Source organism: Rhopalosiphum padi, chromosome 2 (genome assembly GCF_020882245.1).
Source record: "Rhopalosiphum padi isolate XX-2018 chromosome 2, ASM2088224v1, whole genome shotgun sequence".
NCBI classification, from domain to species: Eukaryota; Metazoa; Arthropoda; class Insecta; order Hemiptera; family Aphididae; genus Rhopalosiphum; species Rhopalosiphum padi.
In genome coordinates, this window is record NC_083598.1 from 52,690,457 (window position 1) to 52,716,779 (window position 26,323).

The 26,323-nt window shown below is 27.7% G+C and overlaps 1 protein-coding gene across 4 annotated transcripts; it reads right to left on the reverse strand.

Moving 5' to 3' along the window:
* Positions 1 to 1,702: 1,702 nt before the first annotated feature.
* Positions 1,703 to 25,815, reverse strand: LOC132920787 (lysophosphatidylcholine acyltransferase 2). Of its 4 annotated transcripts, none has more exons than XM_060983459.1 (12): positions 25,710 to 25,815; positions 21,311 to 21,511; positions 14,819 to 14,964; positions 7,204 to 7,418; positions 6,578 to 6,690; positions 5,463 to 5,617; positions 5,206 to 5,343; positions 4,365 to 4,490; positions 3,815 to 3,974; positions 2,924 to 3,025; positions 2,622 to 2,748; positions 1,703 to 2,534 (listed from the first exon to the last, which is right to left on the reverse strand). In XM_060983459.1, exons 2-12 carry the CDS (start codon positions 21,419 to 21,421, stop codon positions 2,383 to 2,385), a joined length of 1,545 nt encoding a protein of 514 aa, XP_060839442.1. In that variant the 5' UTR covers positions 21,422 to 21,511; positions 25,710 to 25,815; the 3' UTR covers positions 1,703 to 2,382. The 4 variants fall into 4 exon arrangements, with proteins under 4 accessions (XP_060839442.1, XP_060839440.1, XP_060839441.1 ...); XM_060983457.1 differs by lacking the exon at positions 7,204 to 7,418 and adding an exon at positions 12,125 to 12,342; XM_060983458.1 differs by lacking the exons at positions 7,204 to 7,418; positions 25,710 to 25,815 and adding exons at positions 12,125 to 12,342; positions 21,741 to 21,916.
* Between the last annotated feature and the right edge of the window lie 508 nt (positions 25,816 to 26,323).

A 26,323-nucleotide genomic window follows, 5' to 3' on the forward strand; every position in this document is an offset into this window, starting at 1 on the left:
CATACGAGTTTTAAAATAGTCTATATAAATTATAATAAATAATAAAGAAAACTATAGTATAAATCAAGATTCTAAAACAAAATATCCTGGTTAAATTGAACAGACATTTAAATTTAGTTTTCATACCTAACAATAATATGAATTTACAAATTTTAAAATAATTCGGGAGAGAACGCATATTATTATTTTCTTCAGCTAAACATTATGTTAACCCGAGAGAGTTTACTATTTAGTAGTTAGTAACTAGTTGTTCATACAACTAAATCATTTTTACCTGAAAAAACACGAGCCGAGTTACAATCGCCCGACGCCCTTGACCACCACTGGCTGAACTTTTGGAGTAAAAATGACTCTTCAATTTTTAATTATATTGAGGGTCGTCTAGCACAGCGTTTTCAACTTTTTTAGTCTCACAACCCCCAAAAAAGATATAAAATATGGTCAATCACTTCGCGAGGAAGGACCCTGTCTATATTAGATATACATTTGAACAATAGTATCAAATTTTGAACGAAAAGGTTCATTTTGTAAATCGGTGTTTTATTATTTTTGACTTACGTGACCCCCCCCCCCGGTTGATAATTGCTGGTCTAGCACATTTTAGTTATCAGTTGGATACCTAGAAATTTCCAAGTCTTTTCTTTATATTCTAGAAAAACTGAACAAAAAATAACAAAAAACATTAGTGCCTACCGGAGCATGGCCCCTCATACTCAAATTTTCCGGTTTAAAAAAAAAAATGTCAGTGGAAGTTTATGAAATCCCGTCAACATTTATTAACAAATTTTAAATTTATTATCCTCATATGTCATACCTAACTAGAGATCGGATTTCAATACATCTTATTTTTGGAATGTCTTAAACAGTGCTTTCCATGCTACAAATGTGTTTCAAGTACCCCATATGGTAACTACAAAATTGTTTTGGAGCATTTTTACATTTTTAGTGAATTTTATACTTTTTGAGTCATTGTTAACATTTTAATACATTTTTAAAATTTTTTAAGACTACATTTTTGACATATTTCTTCATTGAAATATAAACATAGTACCTACTACATAGTATAAATCATAAATGTGTACAAATAATAATATATAGTTAAATACAAATGTAATTTGTCAAAATTAAGTTTTTACTCATTTTTTAAACTTATAAACCTATATTATATGTACCTACACAATTTTACATGTTAAATACATATATATATATATATTTTGAAATTTATTATTTATTTATTTGATTAAAATACAATTTTTATTCTTTGAAAAAATTAAAATAATTTAAAGTTAATTTATTTTTAAATTCATTTTGGGGAGGGGACATTTTTTAGCCCTTATTGATCATAAACACATTTTCTGAAAGGGCATTTTTTTGATATTTTTGAGGCATTTATATCCGATCCCTCGTCATAACTAATATTATTACTTATTTTTGATTTTATTATACAAAAAAATAAAAATTGTGTTAATTCTATTTGGTTATTTTTCTATTAGAAGTATGATATGTTGAACTTAAGACAAACTGTTTCCGCTAAATTTCGGTTTTTGTATAAGTACAAAGAAATATCATTGAATTCAAATTTAACACATCGAATACAAAGATACTAATTTGATACCTAATGTACACCAAGTGGCACTCACTTGCCTACCTTTTTCATATTACATTTTTATATATTAACGGTATTAAAATAAAATAATCTAAATTTAATTTTGAATTAATATCTTATATTTTTAAAATAAACACATTATATAATATATAAACAATATTATTATTGTTTGTCATAAAGAATACAAAAACAGAAATTAACTCTCGAGCAGGGTCGATTATTCTGGCTAGTATATATAATAATATAATATTTAATAGGTATATAATATCGGTCGGTGCAAACTTTGCAATATATTCTCAATATAGCTTAATAACAAATCAAAAAACAAATCTGCGATAAAGCACCGTAGTGAACATTATTGTGTTGGTTTCATAATAGTATATAGTATATTAATTAAATATATTATATAGGCACACAAAACATTTTATAATATAGCCAATATAGGTAACAGCACTAAATACTGATATACTTTATAAGATAATAATATAATATAAGTACCAACATTTTAAACTATATAAGCACATAGATGATATTTATATTTTGTACAATCAAAACGTCTGTAGGTTTGATTCAAGAACTATGGCCTATATAATATAGTCGTGCATTGAAGTTCTTAAATATAAATAATCCTTAGAATCCTTAGATACACATTAAGTAACAAAATATTATATTTTATATAAGTATAACAAATAGTATATATATTATAAAACCTTAAAAATAAATTTTTAATATCAGTCTGCAACAGGTACTATTGTACTTGTAGGATGTTCCGTATGTCATTGATACTTCTTGTTGTCATCCATAGCGCCATGGAATAATTGGCCACAACTAGAAAAATCTGTTACTGTTCTGGGTGCTGAGTTCTTACTGTGATTTTGCAAGGACTCCATTTTTTCAGGATACTTTTTCCCGTAATGTAAATAATCCGCTGTAATGTAACGTGATGATATAATTTTTGGTTTAAAATTTAACAAATGAACGTTGAAAAAATAGAAAAAAAATGAATAATAATTACACAAATTTATTTCATTTAGTTTGTCGGTCATTTCGTTGTAAATGACTGATGCTTCAGATTTTGGAAGATTGTAGACGAGATTTAACACGTACTCAAACATTTCTTTATCAAAATATTCACCGTACAACTGCAACAAATTATCAAAAAAATTTAATATTTTTAATATATTTTACGTTATTAATACCGATTCAGCGCGTAACAATTGCATTTAACTCATTTAAGGCATACAAAAATCACACTTCTTTATTTTAATTGTATTCTTATATAAATAATATTTTAGTAAAATGAACATAAAATTGTACCTTAAAAGCCAATACGATCAAATCGTCTTTGGAGGTAGCTTTCTGTAAGATATATTCAGCCAACAAATACTTTTTAAAATCTATGGTCGACAAGTGTTCATTCTAAAAAAAAATAAACATGATGTTTTGTATAATATTAATATAATGAAAATACAATAACCAAAAACAAGTGACTAGACTTTTTAATCACTAATACTGCCTTCTTACTAAAAATGACAGAGTTATGACTTTATGAGAAATAACAAGTGCAAGGACATGATTAGCTAATAGCTAGTTTAGCTACCTATATAAATACATTATTTAGTTCCTTTATACTTAATTGATACAAATGATACAACCAATAGTTAAGATATGGCTAATACCTATTAATTTTTTTATCAACTTCATCATATTATTTTGAAATAATTGGCAATGATCAGGTAAATTATAAATATAACTAAACGATTGCAGAGTGCTTGGTCATATTTTTAAAACATTCAAATTAAAATATATAATCACTTTTTAATTGTATTGTTCTTTTTTTAGTATGGTTTAAAATTAGTTTTATTATTAAAATTAGTTACTTAAGATTCTAATGAGAAAAATCATTATTTATTTATTTATAATTTACGGTCTAAGCCTATAAATAAAGATAATATATACAAATTAGAATAAAATAACAATAATAATAATAACAATTTTATTATAAAATTAAATATGGTATATTTGTACGATTCCAAAGATATGATTCGTATGTATTATATTGTTAATGTAATCGATTTCAAAATAAATGTTAACATTTTACATTTGGAACTAATCATCCCGAAATTGTAAAAATCATTCAATTTGGCGCGAAAATGGTACCGTAAATATAAGTTTATCGCGCCTATTATAGATCGTTACAGACATTACCTCTAGATGCATTTTAAAGAGGCTGATCAGTGAACCATCCTCGGCGGTGACGTTTAAATTGTTTGCGAACTCTGCCAAATCTACCGGCTGAGACTCTTGATTCTGAAACGACAGCATATTCTTGACTAGAGCCGAATCTTCGATCTTAATTCGCGTCAATCTGTAAACGGTAAAAATACAACGGATAAGACAAATATCTATTAACAAGTGAAGTTGTAAGAAACATCACACGACCGGGATGTCGTAAAGATATTTTTTTATTATTAGCGCGATGACAGCAGCAATCGCTGTGGGATGTGCCAAATTATGTTATTATTATTAGGTACTACGCATACTAAGATGAAAGTTTTCAATATGGCTAGTAATATTATTATATAGTTTCACGCCACAAAATTTATTATCGTGTGATAATAATTCGTAGTGTAATATCTTTCCGACATCGTATTAAGATAATAAATAATAACGATATATTACTATAATATTATTTGTAATATACAATTATATGATGTTATAACAACTATCGATCTGCACTAATATAATATACTCTCACCCTAGTCGACTTCTAAGTCTTTCGACAGTGATCAAATTCGAGGTCATCGGCAGACCCAATTGGCCGGCTTTTACGGCCACTCTACAGTCGTCGTACGTGTAGTCTGCAGTTGGAACAGCCAATGCCCTTAAACAATATAAACAAAACGATCAGTGGAGATGATTCCAAAAATAAATTTGTAAGGAAATACTTTAACGACATAATATAATACATTAGTCTATACCAAATTTAATACAATCATCGCATATAACAACTAGCAAAATACCCGAAGTCGTAAATAGCATTTCAATTTTTGAGAGGGAGGCTTGAGTTTAATTTCATATAAGATCATACAGAAGTAACAACGACTTATGACAAATGTTTTCTTGTACCGCTCAGATTAGGATCACAAAATTTTATAATAGTATAAGTTTTTTGCCAAAATGAAATACCAGGTGTATACATTATCTATATTATTATATTAATCGTAGCCTCATGGAAGAATTATATTCTCATAGTATCTTTATACCACTGGTATATATAATTTGGAGAGCGATTATCAATATCCAAGAAAGTTATATCCGTGGGATGTATATTTGTCAGTTACACATTTTCCAAAAAGAAATTTTATATTCCAACGTGATGGAGCCCCTTCTCCACGGCTGCTTCATATAATAATCGTTTTAATTATACTTTAATTTATACATAATTTCATTAATTTCCGAAATATTTTTTTTTTTTTTGTAAAGCATTTAAAATGTTTGAAAGGCTACATCCCTCCCCCTACCCTCATTCCAAATGGTCCCTATTTTTCAACTAAAGGTATGATGTATATAATTTAATATTATATGAGATAACGTACTTGGCCATAACGTTACGAACACCTTCGGCGAACGCTTTTGGGTTCTGTTTTTCGTATTCACTGGGCACGTACACCGGTAGAAATTCTACTTCCACTGTCGTAGTCGGTTGCGTCATAGTTAACCACAAGAGTTTCAATCTAAATACAAAACCATGGCTTAAAATCACCGTTATATTATTTATGTGCATGCAAGTAGAATACACGGTAATTCGATAGTCTTATAATATATATATGTATGCATATTGTATCTTTCTTACGCTCCAGGGCCGTCCCAAGTCCAGGTGACGGTGTCTAGTTTATTTGGGTACCGCAACAGCACTGGTTGAACGGGCACTGCCGGATAAAAAGCGCCTGGTTTGAATGTTATCAGACACGATCGGTTTGTACAAGTGCCTTCCGGGAATATTAAAATCTGATAACCAATTCAAACCGTTCATTATTGAGTTATATTCACTTATATAATATAATAATCATATTTAAATTGTATACAGACACATAATTTTCATAAAATAATATCAACTTAAAAACTGAATTAAACATAATTTATTAAAAAGCAAACATATGCGTGGTTTATTCGACATTTTTTAAAACCATTTGATCAAATCAAAGCGTTAAAATCTAAGCGACGAAACATTTTTATGAAAGTCATCAGGCATCGATTTTAGTCCTTATAGTTCCTGTATAATGTATAATTTATACATCATACATATTATATAAATGGTAAATTTTAACATAGACGTCATAATATTACCTATACGCAGGGATTGCCCAGGAGGAGAGGTTAGAGGTTATATCCCCCTCCCCATTGACTTGACTTTTTTTGCTGACTTTCAGAAAAAAACTTATTAGATATTAGAGCTATTAAAAATGCATTACTTTTAATTATTAATAATAAGCTATTGCTTATAAATTATTAACCCATAAGTCATAAAGCCCCTTATTTGTGCTTTGAGATCACCACAATTCAATTATAAATATATTATGACTATAACATATATAATACATCCCTCCATTGAAAATTCCTGGGCACGCCACTTCCTTTACGTACTTACATAATAGTTTCAAAGATAAACTTAGTATTAACTAGAAAAAATTGTCTTGAAATGGTTTTTCACGGGACAATCTAACAGTAGCAAAATTGTATTTAATGATGCCAAACACAATTTTTTTAAACGTAAATTTTAATAGACTTAAAAAAAATATTTTGAACGTTTGTTAATCTATTTGCGACGGTTATTGACTATTATTTCATCGAGGATACATGCAATAAATACGTCATATAATGTATATTATATATACATCAACAAAATTAATTTCATATTTCTATACGTGTATTCATATATAATATTATTTTGTTGGAAAAATATTTTACCTGAGGCCAATCTTGGTCAGATTTTACACGGCGAATTATCTCCTGTATTGTGTTATGTCTCGATTCTGGGTCGTCTCTCCGAACGTACACAGGCTGCGTGAAGTTTATTACTCCTGTAAGACCGTACAAAATAATATGAGTAAAACTTCACTATATAGTTTGCTGGTATAAGCAGATATATTTTCAACTGACTTTGTAATAAATAGAAATGTTATTACGTTTGTGAGAATAGTGCCTACACGTATTAAAGCGTTTAAAAGTATATACACTACGCTATAGCTATAGTATACGATATTATATTATTATAATAGAAGTTATATTATCTAAAAAAATACACACACTCTCACACGCACGCAAATATTAATAATCTATTACGGATGTATACTATATCTACTGCAATATAATATATTATGCAAATTGCACATGCATTGTCGTCGTATTTGTCATGAAATAATTTGTAACATGTAAATATAATTTGCAACTTTTAATGTCAACCGCTTTTACTTTGTCACAATTATTCTAGGTCTCTCTTGCATTTATTTTATTGTTACAGTTTCAATGTTGTTTTTAACGAATAATTTTTGAATAATTGTATGTGTAATAAATTATATTGCGTTTACACGTACTTCCGACCCAAGGGTTAAGTCCGTCTTCGATCCTCGCAATGATAGAAGGGAAACCAGTCACGTAACTTATACAGGAGTCAAGGAACGTGGAATGAGGAGCTATGACCAGTAAGGGGGCCTCCCTGCGGGAAGCTTTAACCCCCTTAATAACTATGTTCATGCCACCTGCTAAGTACGCGGAACGGCCCACAAAACATATCCAACGACGGAAATAACTATAAAACAAAAAATAAAAAATGTTAAAATTATAATAAGCAATCAAAAATTACACTCACACAAAAAAAATTGATTAATATCACATATAACACTACCTAACTATATCTACTGTAGTCTACATATACTATAATTTAATCTATTTGTTATATCTAATCAATATTTTTCACAAAGAAAATCTTGAAAGCGATAAAAGACTGAGCACTTAGATAGTTCTGAAATAGACAAGGTATAGAATACGAGTTTTAACTTTTTAAGCATTTAGCCATTTAGGTACTTAAATAATGGATAAGAAATAACTATAAAATATATTATAAAGTTATAGGTACTTTAACTTTTTGATGTCTAATTCATGCAAAAATTGAATAATTAATTTCATTAGATCATTAAAATACTATAATATTTATTAATTATTACGAACTAAAACTTCGTGCAAACTTAGTTTAATAACTTATTCAATATTCACTAATAATTGTATGTGCGCAGATGAATATTTTTGCTAGCATTTACAGTATTCAAAGAAACTTAATAATAAATAATAAATATTGTAATCTTAAATTCTCGAAGGTTTTACATTTATATCAAATTTTCTATACATAAATAATATACCGATTTCCAACACAATGGAAATCAAATGTAAAATAATATATATGATATAAATAACTAGATGTGCGTTTTTTATAAATAAAAGAAAGTTATTGCAAAAATAATTTACTGTATACAATCATCTAAATTATGCAGGTTTTTCAACATCAAAAGATTTGTCTTCGAACCGTTACCATAAATTTACAACAACAACTTATAATAAGTAACCACCATAGTAGGTAAACATACAAACGAAACAACAACGTTATAATGCCTATGTCACGTAAAATTAGTAATACAATTTATGTTGCTATTAATAATTTATTTTTCTATTTGTAATACAGTAGGTTGAAATAATTTTTACCAAAAATAAAGCGCATATATTATTATATAATTACATAAAATATCACTTGTTATTATCTTATATGTTAATACCAAGCACCAGCAGACGATGTTAATTATAGGTCTGTGGTATAAATATTAGTATAAAATATTTTTATTAATCTTTCAGGTGTTGACAAACACAAAGAAATAATAATAAAAAAAACACACACATTGATCGCTCTGTTCAGAATCTACAATACAAATAAATTTGTAATTATTTTTTAAAACATTTTTCTAACCAAAGTAACGAGGTTTTAGTAGAAATATTTTACTCTCGAGGATTTACTATTTTGTTTGATTGATAAATGAAAGTTCTATAAAAACATTTTTAAGCCAATTTTAAAATACAAAGCAAAGGTAAATAATTCTTACCCCTCCCAAAAAAAATTTAATACGCCAGTGATACAGGACAAAATCCGTCATTATTACTTATGTAGTCTAGTCCGTGCACATTATTACTGTATATTTTAGTAGCCAGATTGTTATTTCGTTGTCGATAACCGATATAAAATAATAATTGATGTCACGCTGTGTCAAATCTTAAATCCAAATCGTTAACTGATTTCTATCAATTTATTAATATTGTATTACGTTGAGTGTACTAACGACGCTCTGCTCGATATTTTGTACCGGAAAAAATTACAGCCGTAATGATGTCGTAATTGAACCTTATTATTAGGCATATTACATCGACGTGGACATAATAGTTTTTGTGAAAATTATTAGTGTGAAAATGTTTATCATCAATTTTAACGATAAGTACTGTGTGTTTATGTTAAACTATCACGCTTGAAAGTCAAGCTGTTAGGCGTAATTTAAACACTATTTGGGCGTTGCAAACTATTAAAGTAAAAAACATTTACCGATAAATTTGCGTAGGTATTAACAAAAAGGTACCTCAAAAAACGGATATCACGCGATCCGCGGCGGTGGCAGCGAAACAAACGGTCTCCGTGATGGTTTCACGCAAGACCTTAAACAATTGCACGCAATAGGTAAAATATTTATATTATTCAATCAGCCAGACATGAAATCCGTCACAATATTCGAGTTAGAAACCTATAGTTTACAGGTAATGACGTCTCATATGTTCCTGTCTCAACGCATCTTATTGTGATTAAATCACGAATCAAAAAGACGCAAAATATAATCACTTACGTCATACATAAACGTAGTATTACATAATATATCGTGAGAAAGATTAAGGCGGAAAAAGATACGTACATTATGATTTCAAATAATGGAAAGCTGTAATATTCAAGTAAAAAAAAAAATAAATTCAACTACCAGGACAGGCGGGTGACAATCACTATTCTACCGCACATAAAAGTTTGAAACTTAAATCGTAGGTAGTAGGTAGATTATTAAGGTGAACGAAAAAATAAAAGTATTTCCTGAATCAATCATAAAATACAAATTTAACGTTCTTATATATTTTAACGGTGCTCTAAATGTCCAATATTCGTTTAAAATGGTATTATTTAATTTAATGGATGGTAATATTCATTATTATTTTAAATCAATTAGTTTTTATATACTAAAAAACAACGAAAATTCTAATTTTTTAGATTCTGAGCGATGAATGTATTAATTTTACAATATTTTTTTGTATTTAAATACACGATAACGTGTAGATAAAATGCTTCAATTTTCAAAAATGGCCAACCCTAGTTTTTACTTTAAACAGAACAAACCTAAAAAATCCCATTTCTTATTTTATAATCGGTAAAAATAAACAAAAAATTAAGGGAAATGAGAATTTTCACGAAAATTCAATTTTTTACTGACAAACAAACGTAGATACTTGAAATTTTTACCAAATATAAATATATATTAAGGTGTCCTCGTGACACTCGCCAGAGAGCTAAGAGGCAGTTATTATTAATTTTCTCGACCCTACTTCGGCCTGTCAACAAGCTATTGGAGGACAACTGAATAATATTATTTTTCATGCATAAAACAGATGTTACACTAACACTGTACATATCCTTAATTTTGTAATTTTTTGAAAAATAAAATGTTATTTTAATTAATTTAAAAACCCGTTTTTTTTGGGACACCCTGATATATATATATATATATAGAAATGCTTAGAAATGTAATACAAAGCTTCTCATAAGTTGTTAATTTTTCAATTAAAAAATATCGAAAATCTAGTCACAATATTTTTATATAAGCGTTTAAAATTAGAATTTTGACAAAATTCATAAAAACTGAGAACATAAGTAAATTATTTTGTAGTTAGAAATTCGTTTAAATTTAACTAAGATTTAAAAATTTAATAAAAAGTTCTTAATAATTTTAGACCTATATATGAAAAAATAATTCTACCGGGAAGCCAAATACATTTTTTTAAGAGCATTTCAAGATGAAATGTTTACGACTGCTTTTTTGGATGTTATATTATTTATTTTATTAAGCTGTATAAAAATAATATACTAGTTACATTAAATGTTTTAAAAATATTTGATAACTTTACTTTTGTTTGGTCACCTAAATTTTTATTACAGATCTCTAAGTGCGTGGTGATATCGATGGCATTTCATGTGCACCATAATAACCTTATTATAATACGACGTTTACTTGTATAAAATTATACTAGCGTATTCGTCAGGCTTATAAATGCACCGAAACATTATACATTAACGGTCTTAGACATAAACGTTGATACTTTGCCTGTTCCATAGTTGGCAAGGCTTGACGCATAGTATTATAAAATTATCGTATTTGTGTGATTTCTAACCAAATTTGTTTTATAAGTTTATTATCTTCAATAATTATATAATAGTATAATATACTCATACTCATTACTCAGTCTCGCTCATGTTCCCAAATCTCAGCATCAGCCGCATCGGAAACAGATAGACGTATTACGTGCCGTGCAGCGCGCTAGTATGAATTCTAACTACAGCAATAGCCAATAGCTATATACATTATATACATATCGCATATAATATATATATATACATTTAATAGTACAATAACAATGCATACATAACAAATCAACTCACGTGCATACACACAAACACACATATATTAATGTAACTTTTAGAGTTTTATGACTCGGATCTAAAAAAGCTAATCCCACAGATGATACTTAGAAGTCTCTACAATAAATATTAATTTCAATAGAAACAATTTTTCTCGCGCGCACTTGTATATTATAATTGGAATTTGGAGTAATGACTTCAAAGATCCGATTTACACATAGTATAACATACTGAAAACTGACGGGTACAATATTATAATAGATTTGCAATATTTATTAAAATGTTTGGTCTTCGTCAGTTGTAACACGACTGTCGAAAATCGTAATCAAAAGTTTATAATTTAGGACTTTTCTTTAGACCCGAGACACGGGCTGTGTTTGGTGATTAAGTAAATACTAAATATATATTATACGCATTCATAATCACATGGGATGGATGCAGATGTGCATGCGACGTTATTATATTTTTATGAGCGTTATTATGACTGAGGATGGGCACGAACTCAAATTCACAAAAATCGTAAAAATAGATAGCTAAACCGAAAATGACTACACAAAACTCATATTTATATGCAAGTGTCACGGGATTTTGATTTTCAATTGTACCTATCTAAATAAAACGAATCACAACAGCTGCGGCGTGCCACCCACACCCATCCCCAATCATACAATATTGTCTATATTATACAACAACAATATCACACGGTGCAGACGATGTTATATAAAAAGAGGAAGTGGATCATCGCGTACTTCCTACGATCGGAATGAACGAGTTCTCTTCCTTAGCTACGATGGTTGGGCCACCAGTGACGACGGCCGCCAGTCCGTCGTAGAAGGACGAATGTGGCGCAACAGCCAGCACGGGTGCCTGTTGCCGCGTGGCCTGTTCGCCAACAGTTCTGACCCGATGGAAGCCGACCGCCCCGAACATAAGCCGGACGATCACGTACACTGCACGTCTGACATAGCTAAAATGCAATCAAAAGCCCAAATACCACATACACGTGAAGCGTGCATAATATACATATACAATATTATTAAAGTATAACTACTTACAATAATATTAATGTATTTACTATAATTAGCCATAAGCCATTAGGGTACCTATTTTATAGGTAGTAGGTGTTATAATATATAATTGTTCACTTCTTTCTCCCCCATATCTAAACTACAGTTCTTATGTTGATACTTTTATAGATTCGTAAAACCGGACATAAGCTTATGCGGAGAGGAACGTTAAAAATATCGCGGCACACGAATTCCCGAAATCCCCTTTCCACATGAATTTCGTTCCAATGATACTTAACGACAACACGAATTGCGTCCCAACGTAAAAATACTATTTTTTTTTCCATTTTACACAGACTTAGGACTGTCAATGGTAAATTATGTCTATCAATAGATTAAAAATATTTATTTTTGTCGTTGTTCTGCAATTAGAAGTAAGCAAACTTACAAAAACTTTAAAAATTTAAACTAACAGTTTAAATTTTCCTCCATCAACTTTGACCTAAAAAAAACCTACATCCTTTCATTTGAACTAATAGCCACACAATTATTAATGATGAGTGAATTGCTTTTTAAAATTCAGCAAATATTAATTTAAGTGAAAAACTGATATTGTTTTTTAGAAATTCAGATTTGAGATGTGTAAATGTTTAGATAAAACTGGACGCAATTCGTGTGTAACCAAAAATAACACGCCTGATCAAAAATACAATTAAAGTTATAAATTTCAATATACTTAAATAATTATATTATACTTCATACTACCTATACCTATATATTTCATCTTTGTACAACAATTAAATACATAATATACAACGAAATACCACATACATAGGTACAGTAGTTATTAAAAAATTGTATTAACATTGCTGTCTATTGCAAACATCGATCTTGGACTGAACTTAATATAAAAATAGCTAAATTGAAAAACATGATCAATGATAAATTTTAAACTTAAAATGAGATATAATTGGAATTGATAAGGGTATTTTTATAGTCAATAGAAATGAATGAATGGAAGATATTTTTAATTTGACTTATAAGTTAATTAATTATTTTAATTTTCAAAATTGTTGAGATCATAAATTTACTATAATAATACTAACATTTTTTAAACATTTTATATTTTAGAAAATATAATGTATGAAAAATACAAAACATTATAAAATAATATTATATTTAAACATAGTAACATACATACGTTGTATAAACATAAACGTACATTGTTAAACGAAGTAAACGATACAAATTAAAACAAAAATAGTGTATTGCAGAAAGCTTTTAAGCACGGACAATCGGCATTTATAATAAAATATATAAGTATACTACTAACATGCAATTAAATATCCACCTTTCATAATATTGTTTTATAATAATTTAAATGCTGCGATTCTTTCACAGAAAAAAATTGAAATTCCTATTATATCTATAATTAATCAATAATAATAATCATAAATTATTTCGAATAAACGAATAAATTGATTATTTTTACCATAAATATTTATAAAAATATCGTGATTATATAACACTTCGTAATAAACCAATTATAAACGTTTCCAGTTAAAAAATTCTATTTAAATTTTAAAATATACTAAATAATAAAATAATTTAATGTCTATCGACTAGTTAACCGGAATCTGAGCAGTTTATATTTTATACATCTTAATTATTATAAATCACAGTGTAACAATAAAAATCATTAAATTCAATATTGAGAATCTGTTCAATCTCTTAATTATTATCTATATTTATAATATATAATTCAGTTTATAATGTATGTTATATTATAAAATATAATTTTTATTTAAAACGATTTTTTAACACAAACTGATTTGCATGTATTTATATTATTGTAAATTATATTCTAACGATCAAAGAACAATATGCGATATACGAGTAATAATTAAGTGGTAAGAACAATATTGACATATTATTGGTATTAAATTCAAAATGGATTTCCTTCTTTATTAACTAGTATTATAATTTTCAGGTTTATTTGATAGTATAAAATTAAGAATTAAGACCTAGTGGTTATTATTTTAAATTACTTTGATAAAATGAAAAAAATTTACAATTTCAATTATAACTATTAATTATTTAAAACTGATTATTTTAGTATTCTTTTGGGTACATATAACTAGTATTAACCTTGCTCAATGTAGATAATAATGAACGTTATTACTTATTATAGCCTAACGTGTCAAATGTTTAATATCTAGCTAAAGGTAACAATAATGTTACCTATTTATTATTGACAAGTCACTATGTATACGTATAATTGTATTAAAATAAGTTTGAAAAAATTATTGTAATAACTTAAAAATATAGGCATAGTATACACATTATTACGTATATAAATAGTATTGGTATATGTGACACAGTGATAAGTCATAACACTCATAGCTCATAAGTTTGGTCAAATTTTGTGCAACTTACCGTCTCCATCCGGTAAGTGGTCTCTCTGATAATTCGGTCTGACTAACACCGGCCAAACCAATGGTCGCTAACAACCAAGCTATAAACAGCAACACCAAAATTGCTACTATCCTTATGGGTAGAACAACTATGGTGAAAAATGCAGTCTGAAATAAAATAAAAGGCTTTATTATTAAACAGTATTGGTAATAGATGTGTAAAAAGCCAATAAATATAAATTACGTATACGTCTAGTACACACGAGACACGACATAACATATTATATATAATTTAAATTTTTTGTCATCAGCAATAATTATTTAAGTATAATGCCTATATACACATATCAAAATTATAAATTGAGTAGGCTATATTAGCATATAGGTATATATATTATATGCAAATAATAACAATACTATTATAATAATGTATATTCCAAATAATAAAATATATGTTTACTGTTTAGCAGATAATAAACATTGTTAAACCCAATTATGGTGAACAAAAAACACAAATTATACTTGAATGTTTAATTACTTTATATATACTACGAGTATAAACCTATATATTGCCGATGGCGATAGTAAGTCATATTTCTGTCAATATTTATGTCAACTCATATACTTTAAGGTTTCAAACGCCAATAAACTATATTACAATCCAAAATAATATGTTCAAGGTCTATATCGGAAGTACATGAAACGTCACTACGGAACATTTGTGTGTTATATTACTGATATCCTTGGTAAAGTTTAAAAAATATATAATTCACAAAACAAAAAAGTAACAGAATATATTAAGTAAATAACAGAACATGGACACGTAATTATCTTAATATAATAATAACTCAAATTAGTATAACTGTATCAGTGAGTGAGCACTATTCAAACTACGATAACTAAGTGCCATGTCTGTCATTGAATAAATTATGAAATGTTAAATAAATAAGTAAATCATATTATTTTGTTTTAAGCAATATATTGTATATACATATATCATACAATTGTCCATATATAATACAATATACCTATATGTATATTGTTTATAATGTTTTAATACAAATAATACCAAGCATATTTCAGATTATAGCAAATAATAAAACGCAAACTACAACTATAAGTTTAACGCGCCCATCAATAATATTATCATACATTATTTAGTGTTTATCAATATTAAAATCGCGAACGAGATAATTATTGTCAAAAACGCGGTGCAACGACGTCCGGTAATGAGTAAGTACACAATATTTTACATAAATCTACTATTATATACTTGTATGAATACATATTATAGATGTATAATGTATATAAACACACACGATATACGCATAACAATACGCTGTTATTGTTTATTATTATTATCTTACGTACACTTGTGTCAAATAATACACCACTTCAGTCAATTGTCTAAATTTTAACACGACAATGCTTGTAATTTCTATCTACGTATAACCACAGTGTACCTATACAAAATGTGTCAATCAGTCTGTCGGCATAAATATCTAGCATGTGTAAAAACAGTCCAGTGGCATAACTAGGACCACTTTATGATGGATGATATTATATATATTTCATACTTTTCACAAGGAAAAAAATGTTTAACTCATAATATTTATAATAATTCATATACATAATTTTTATTTTTTATAATAATATATACTATATATAATATATCATGCTTATCAGATTACCAAATTATATCAGAGTTCACTGGATAATTTCAAACCACGATTTGAGTAGCTTTTACTATCTTAAATCGTGTCACAAACCTAAAAATTGAGGTGCTAAATTCATAAGATACAATGAGTTTACAGTTTACTTAGGTATAATAGAAAAGGAAAACACGTAATTTCAAGTTTATAAGATAATATTTCCCAATTAATTTTTATTCTATAATGATAAATATTCGGCGTTCTAAATACTTAGAATATACAACAACTGCGTGTCAATATTCGCATAAATTCGCACCCAACCCGTGTTAGCGATATGTAATGTACTAATGTGTAATATGTATACGTATGTATGTAATATGTGTATCATGAAACGATTTATAGACTAAGGTTCATATAAATGAAGTCAAAAAGTCTTATTAGCAGCAAGTTTGAAACAGTTACACACTCCAATAATAAAATACTAATGTTATATAACTACTTATATTATACTATACACCACAGTGTTTGAGATCGATAAAGAATTTAAAGTTAAAAATAATAATATACAATATATACATGCCGCGCGATTGTAGTGAACATATTATACCATACATAGATATTGTATTTAATATATATAATGTACATACATATATATTTAGAACGTAACTGGTAGGCGAGCAAACGTAAGCATCACATGATACATAATAATTAATATATATATATACCTACATATGATATTTTTCAACCGTTGTCCTATACACAGCATAAATATGCCAGTCTATAGTTATCGATTGTACCATGGGTATTATTTGTATATTGTATATAATATATATACATCATAATATGTATGTAAAAACTTAAAGGAAATGTAAATACCTATTTAATCACTTTAGTTTTTAGATATTTTACAGCTATACTGATACACTATAAACAACTAATTATAAAATATATTATTATGTATAAAAATCACCCTAATTCTCGGGTTCTATATAGTGTATAATAACACAATTTGGGATATCCAAATTGATATCACTCACAAACTAAAACAACTATAAGCAAAATGTATATTTAAATTACAAACTATTATATTTATACAGAATGTCCCAAAAAAAAACTCTTTTTTGAAATCAGTTGCCCTTTTTTTTTATGTTCACAACATTGTTTTTAATCTACTATTATTTTGGTGTTGTTGTGTAATTAGTTTTTGCCAAGTGTTGCCATAGACCAAATGTCAATTGAAACACGTGTGTAGTGTTGTTAAGATCTTTTACCAATCTAACGAAAGTGGTGCGGAGACTGTGCGACGACTTGGTATCTTATTCGTATGGAACGTTGCTCCCAATGTCTTATAGATACGTCGGTTAATAAGAAATTCGAAAAAACTAATTCAACAAACTCAAAAGTCCAGGTTAGCTTAAGGTGTCCTCGTGACACTCGCCAGAGAGCTAAGAGGCAGTTATTATTAATTTTCTCGACCGCACTTCGGCCTGTCAACAAGCTATTGGAGGACAACTGAATAATATTATTTTTCATGCATAAAACAGATGTTACACTAACACTGTACATATCCTTAATTTTGTAATTTTTTGAAAAATAAAATGTTATTTTAATTAATTTAAAAACCCGTTTTTTTTGGGACACCCTGTAGTATATATATTATATATAATATAAAATATAGATGTATTAATATTTAATCGATTAAGCGTCAATAAAACAATATATTAAGACAAGGATTACACCTATCAAGCCAATATCATATTAGATATTAAATATATCAACTCTTTACGAAAGTGTAGGGCAAAAAATTAAATTAAATATAATTTTTTTAAATCGATAATACCATTGATAACCATGACAACTAAAGTCACGACGGACACAAGACTATTAGGTACACTTTGAATAAACTATATAGTATATTAGAAACTTTAAATATTGAATTGATAAAATACCAAAACCCTATGGATTTGTCATTTGTGTTTGTTCAAACACTTCAAATGCTGTACAGTGACAATAATATATATTTTTACAAGATAATTATATCGTCATTCAAGTGCATTTATAAATTATATAATTACTAAACAGTACATAATACACTACGTTATATACTATACTAGCTGATTACTGAATAACCCATCTTCGCTCGTGTGTTAAATAATTAATTCGTATATAAATTGGTTTTTTTTATTATAATTAAACTATTTAAAGCCTAGCCATGTAATATATAATATTTTTTATAATTTAACTTAATTTTATGATATTTATAAGTTATAACTAAAATAACAAATAAAATGAAACTGGAGATAATAAGTGATTTACTCGTAGGCTCATATGGTATACCACCTTGTGGGAAAAAAATCATTAAATTATTTAAATGACACACTAAAAACCCGCAACCTTTAAATACAATCCATGCTCTTCCTCCCCTCAGACAAAAAAAAATGAAAAATCGGGCGACGTGTGGTGACACTCAGAAGAGTATTTGGATAATCTCTAAAAAAAATTGGAAAAATGTTAAATAGTGTCGTCACAAAATTGGAACATAAAAAAGGCCTGTAGTTTTTCTATAAGGATAAATATATAATATGGCACATGACAGGTTTCTTCAAAATCAAATCATTCAATACATATTATTACTACCTATTCCTTATCAATATCGATTGTTTATTTTTTTTTATTTATTTTTTTTTTTTAATCCAGGTTTCTACCCTCATCTAAACATCTTTAATTATACATTTGTTTGCATCCACGCTTCACAAAAATATATAATCATCAAGGCGAACTTGTATAATCGAATAATACACAACAACGCCACGATTTATTTCGGCTTCATCGAAGAAATCGGATTACCTACACACAATATAATATATATTTATGATTCGAAATTGCACACACACTACGCTCTGAATAAATAATAACTAGTTGAGAAAATCGGTCTTCGCGTTTAAATATATTATACACTTATATACATTACAACATGATGTATTTGATAATATTTATACACTTCCGTAGAAATCAGTATTACGTCACAGAATGATAACCGCACACAAAAACTACCTGGTTGCTAAACTGCAGCCTGTACTTACACCTATGCAATGTGTACACCTATGGCACCCCCATACAAAATTCATCCTGGCGGTCGTCCAGTAAAATTCTCATGACGTTTGTAGTTTGTAGGCACATTTTTATATTGCATACTACTGCAGAACTACGCTAAAATATACATAATAATATATACCTAGTATATTATATTTGACGTTGAACATAAAAAATACATTTTGTTTTAAATCCTGTAACGTAACAACTAACAATATAAAAGTCAACGTATATCAGTCGATGACCGATATTATAGGTACCTATTTAAGTAAATATAGTATGCTATATTGTAATGAAAAACGTGTCTTTAAAGAAAGTTTTTTAACCAAATCCTTACGTACGCGTAATTACTGTAAAATAACGGATGTTTACTTCCGCAGTATAAATAGATAATGAAATATGTAGTGTTCTCAATACTCAATGATTATTGTCTATTGACGGAAATGTACCTCGTAAAATTGATACGATTTAGTATAAAAATAAAAATAAATATGAATATGTATTTATTTATAATATAGTATGAACTATGAACGCACAAAAAAAATTTTATATGAAAAAATCTATTTTGATCAGTAATCAATAATCACATTCGATTTCGTGAATACTTAATAGTAAATATTATGCTATCAAAATCCAAATGGATGAATAATTACTATTACTAGACACAAGCTACTGTGTTGAAGATGGTGATTCGACAATCGATGTGTATCGCTAGGTTAAATTTTTAATTAAATTGAGTGTAATATCCTCATCGGATGCTTAAACCGTTCGTAATTGTCGAGCCTTATGTCGATCACTAACTTCGATAGATTTAATTGAAATAAGTTTTGTTTATTAATGCTATTATATAGGGACACTCTTGTAGTTTCATTATCGAATCCCTCAGAAATCAGAATATTTCTGCAAAATTAAATGTGTAAATATTTGAGAAAACAGAAAAAAACAAGTTCCAAACCAATAATTTGAAATAAATCGTTCTGGTCAAATACAGAGTAACAACATATTTTACGAATTTAAATCACTAGCGTAGTAGCGTTGTAATCGTTTAGAACGTTGTTAACTCCACAAAACAGCTAGCACAGATAACTTGTATGTATGATATATATAAAAATTGTTAGACATTTAACAGTCAGCACAGGGAAATAAATACGAGTGCAAATACGTGGAACATAATAATAATTCAATAGGTACACATAATGTTTTAGTATTATGGCAATTATTAACCGTATGTACGGACAATAATAACATCACGCGATACACCATACAATTAAATTAGGTACTCGTGTAAAATATATTATATACATTATACATAACAATATATGTAATAATATATATTATGAATGCAGTGGATTATTATAAAATATATAGTAATAATGTAATATATATATATGTAACATACTTACTACAGATATAGCCATGAATAGGTTTTAGGTATCACGAAAAAAATTATTTTACTAACCCTATATTTGGTATAAAATAAATGCAATTTTAGTTAATAATTATAGTTAAATTAATTATATAAATATGCGCATTATGCGCATTTAATATTTATCGAATAATTGGATAAGCTGTTCCTTGTTTGGTGAAATTCGAGACAGCTACAATTCACAATTATAACTACCAAAAAGCATATATATGTAATATGATAATTGTACCTATGGCGTGTAACCATTGCTCAAAACTATATCCAACCCAAAATTTTGGTGAAGAACAACTAAATTTAAAATATTATTTTAAAAATCTAAACAGCTTTACTTTTATAACTTTACTTTAAATTTGTCGTAGGTGGAAGTCAGCTCCAGATGGTGTACGAAAGGGTTGAGTATATCTTTGGATGCGATCATATCGCTGCCAATCAACAGTTTTGTCTCACTGCTCATCTCTGTAGCGGAGGTGGCAGCGAAGTCGTCAGCTGTCGCGTCTTGATCTTCTTTTCCGCGGTACAGTAACACTTTATAATTCACCGCGGGCTAATAACATTATAAACACGGGATGAAGACGAATTAGTAACAAAATATATTATTATTATACGATATTGTATAATTGTATTAATCACGTAATCATAGCAGTTCTATGTGTGTTTTATAAAATCATAAAGGATTTATGATAGACATGAGTTTATGTCATAAAGGCCTTTGGACGGGAGAATTTATAAAAATACAAAAAATAGGTTTTCGTGAAGAAATAATAATAATCTACCTGTATATTATATTATTGTGATATTACGCGGCTCAATGTGAACGCGAAAAAAACAGCGACGGAGGACAAGAATAATGCGTCTTGTTGACTATGATGTACCGTACACCAACGCGTGATTATCGACAATGTGCTGCGGACTGAACGTCGGAACTTGTGCAACAGTGCGCGCTCGCAGCAACCATGCGTAAGCGACAATCGTAAAACGCGCGCGCGCGATCATTCTCTCCCCTCCGCACCCCTGGTATATATAAAAACTTTTGGTCGAAACTATAACGGTCAACGGTGGTGACTGTACAAACCCTATGAAGAACGAGTGGGGAACCCATCCCCTTACACACTTCATATTGTACATATTTATAATATAGACGTAGGTAATATGTATTAAGATGGTACTGTAATAAATAAATCTGATTACAATTTTTTTTTCAACGTAAAATAAATATAAATATATCATAATATTATATATTGCATAAATATTAAATATATATGATATTTTATCTTTATATTATATTGGGTACCTAAGCCAAACGTCATCCCATATATATATATATATTATTAGTACCTATTAAAGAACTCTCATCGTTATAATATTATAAATAATTAATAATATATACTAATTAATTATTATGAAATTGTACACCAGAGTTGGACGAGACTATTTTCAAGCTACTTTAAGATCTTAAAATAAACCTGTCTTTAAAAACTACCGTTTGTTGTTCAAAGTTTAACATAAATGTTTTTCTAGATAAATACCCCACGTTTGTACCTCGGAAAAAATTAAAATTAAAATTACATACCATAGCCAGATAAAATTCTAAAACCAGAAATTATTAAACAACGTTAAAGTATGATTAATAAATTTTTGTCCACTATATATAACAATTAAATAAATATATATATTATAAACCACATATCCGTAAACAAACAAAATACATTATAACAATACAATTAAACTACCTGCATGTATTCTTCTTTAAAATCGACATAAGATTATTTCTTAGAATAAACAAACTCGTTCGTTTGAATTTTCGACATGAGTTAGCCAAATGTTAGCCACATAGGTATAATGACTAGATGATAATATTATATAAGTCATAATAATAAATAGACCGTAATTACACCGCAGAAGCTAAAGAGTGAAAAGAGCTTTCGCTCTCTACAATTTTAATGGCCATAGAAATATAATAACAAGATCTGAGTTTTATTTGGAGTTTCATAAATTATACACAAGAGTTTGAATCGGAATGTGTATTTTCGAATTTTCGACCATCTTTAATAGGTACACATATCCAGTATCTATGTATAAATACAAACATTTTTATTCTTCTCTTCAATAAATCCATATCACAAGGGTAGTAAACACATCTATTATATATTTGTTAATGTATATACTAATAAGGCTGGAGTTCTCTAAGGTGTCCCTTCTTAAATCTATAATGTCTACACTTCTGGCATAATTATACTTAGAATAACACTCCCCTACATTAGTTGATAACAGTATAACACAGCATTATTTGAAATCATTTCAACTCAACTTCTAATTATTATATATTACCTCAAATTATTACATTTAAATAAAATTAAGTCATACAATGAAAATCAAAATAAATGAAGAAAAATTCACCTAGGTAAATGTTACCCTAAAAATAAATATGTTCTCCACTTATTAAACTAAATAACAACATGATTCCCATTAATACTCTTGTAAAAATACCTAGAACAAAGATTAACCTGTTCAAACCAAACCAGGCAAACCATGTAAAAATGTAAGCAACTATTTAACTCTCATCTTCATTCATTTTGCCTTATTTTAAAATCAAACGTTATAAGTCTCAAAAATAAAACACTTATTTAACGTAATTATTATCTAACTATTATGGTCATGTGAGTATGTGACTCATATAGGTCCCTGCCAAACCACAAACATCTGTCACATACAAGCCTTTCAATCCATTACCTTAAGACTTATAACAAATGACATATGGTACATGACAAACACTGGCCTCAGCAATTTAAAATAACAAACAGTCGATTAACTTACAAAAAAGCACTTAAGAAAAATTCCAGTTAAAGTTGTCAAATATATTATTATAATATTTATATTTAATAAATATAATTTAGAGGATATTAAACAACTTTCCCCCTACAACTTATACTTGTATACGACCTTGTTGTACAAATAATATATATCAGTAAAGTATGCATTTTTTATTTATACATATAATCGTATTCAAGACTCAAGTTTCAGTTATCGTTTTTTTTTATTGAAAATAAAAGATCACTGAAATTAATAAAAATCTTTAGGATCAAAATCATAATATTCATACAACACTCCTGGAGTAAATGAGTAATTACGTACAAAACCCACGAGGTATGCAAAGTTATTACATTTATTTATTGCGCATAGATAATAAATACATATGTACATATTAAAAGAAGAACGTATCATCGCTGTAGTATTGTAGTCGCGAGGCTGTGATCAATCGATTGACGGCTACATAATATATTATGTGGGTCACGTCTCACGTAATTTTATATTATAAAGCCAATAACTGTACATCCCGTTGCACCTAAACACATAATAAATATAATGCCACTGTATAGTTTCGGGACTACGTACTACTTAGACAACCTAAGTCTTAATGGCTAAATACCGCGTTATATATATATAAGACTGATAACGTAGGCATGTGCATATGATTACAACAAAGAAAATTCCAATAATACAACACAATAATAATTGAATAACATACTATTATACAATATACAATATTTAATAACTAATTATTTAATAAAAATAATTTTAAACCAAATGTAAAAAACTAAAATATTATTATGAAGATCCATTCGACTAAAGAACGATCTCGAAAATTCTAAAATTATGTGTTAATGTGTGAATCAACTGTATAGAATTTTCTGGAATGTAGCCGTAGGTTTACAAAAAGACTATACATTATAAAGGCAGTAATAGTACAAATGCGTATAGAGTTTTTAGGTCCTAAATAAATCTAAAATTAAAAAGTTAATAATAAAACAGGAATTATTTATATTGGTAGAATACGAACATTCCATCAAAATGGAAAGATATTTACTATATCTTAATACTTATAATAGATAAGACTCTATTGATTATTAATACATATTTTAATACAATTATACTATTAGTATACAAGACTATTATACTAGAACTAGAGTACTAACCTATATCTACTATTATAACGTGTATATTATTATAGGTTAGGGATTAGGGTTTGAATTGCAAAATGATTTAAGACCCATAAGCTGTTATTAGTTGTTGAAAATATGTGTATATTTATTTAGTGAAAAAATCCAAAGCAAATACAGTCACATAGATAAATTTGTTTACGTTTTGAAAATGTAATATAGGTTTTTATTTTTCATTTAAATTAGATGTGCTATTTTCATTTAAAGAATAAAAAAATGTTGTTTTAAATAACACTTATTTCGAGTAGCCAAGACATAATTTCTAACCAGGAACAAGATACTTTTCAGTGTGATGTTCAAAATATGAATATTTTATCTGGCATAAAGTTGGTACAGATAAACAAATCACCTAACTAAACTATATGTTTATATTTTATAGGTAGTTATAGGACCATAATAATATGCTGTATAAATATATAAAATAAAACTTATCTGTGTATAATTTTTTTCAGATTTATAATAACTTTCTCAATAAACAAAACCTTAAGTGAAAGCTAAGATAATTATTACTTATTTGTATATATTATTCACGGTATACGCAATAAAACAATGTATATTTATTTATTATATTTATATACGTGCAAAAACTTTATTAATGATGTGCTCTAAGTATTACGCAATAATTATTTGTATTACACGTACAATTTATTGATATGTACAGAATAATAACAATACATGAACCAAATATATAATAAAGTAACAAGCCAAAAATAAGCGTTAAGTAATAAATTGAAAATTACTTACATAATCATAATACACAACTAAAAACAAACTAAATATAAAACAAGCTAGAAAACTAAAACAATAAACATCGCACAATTCGATAAGTAATCACTAATCAACATTTTAAAGATTCAAGACTTGATAAAAATATTGATAATAAATTGTACTATGGGAGGTTGTATAGTGTGTTAAATAATCTCCCAGACATTGTAGAAAAAGTCACAGGTGCACATTAAAGTAAGCAACAAGTGGCTATAGTCCGCTTTATCAATAAAAAATTGAAAACATCCTTATTCCTTTCACTATTGCAGTATTGCTTAATTAACTACAACTTAATTAATTAATCATAACTCATTATTCATTACCCAAATCTAAGCAACGTAAAATAATGTATATTATTCTTATTCCTTATGATCAGTAATTATTAAGAAAGTTTAATAGATGTTTCTAAAATATTATTAACTTCGGTAGATACTAATAATAATTATAGTAATTTCAATTTAAAGGTAGAGTAAGAATATTTTTAATAGTCACGTTAAAAACATAAACAATATATACCTAGGTACTTACTTTAATTTTAATATAATACAATGTAACCATGTAGATAGGTAATATGTTTTTGCTCGAAATTATTT

Bases quoted from the DNA above. Each gene is read 5' to 3' on its own strand.
- LOC132920787 (XM_060983457.1), bottom strand. From the start codon at position 21,421: ATGAGCAGTGAGACAAAACTGTTGATTGGCAGCGATATGATCGCATCC. The intron at 5,618-6,577 runs GTAAAATATTTT...ATTGGTTATCAG, and splicing joins CTGACCAAGATTGGCCTCAG to ATTTTAATATTCCCGGAAGG. The intron at 2,749-2,923 runs GTACAATTTTAT...AATTTGTTGCAG, and splicing joins TGATCGTATTGGCTTTTAAG to TTGTACGGTGAATATTTTGA.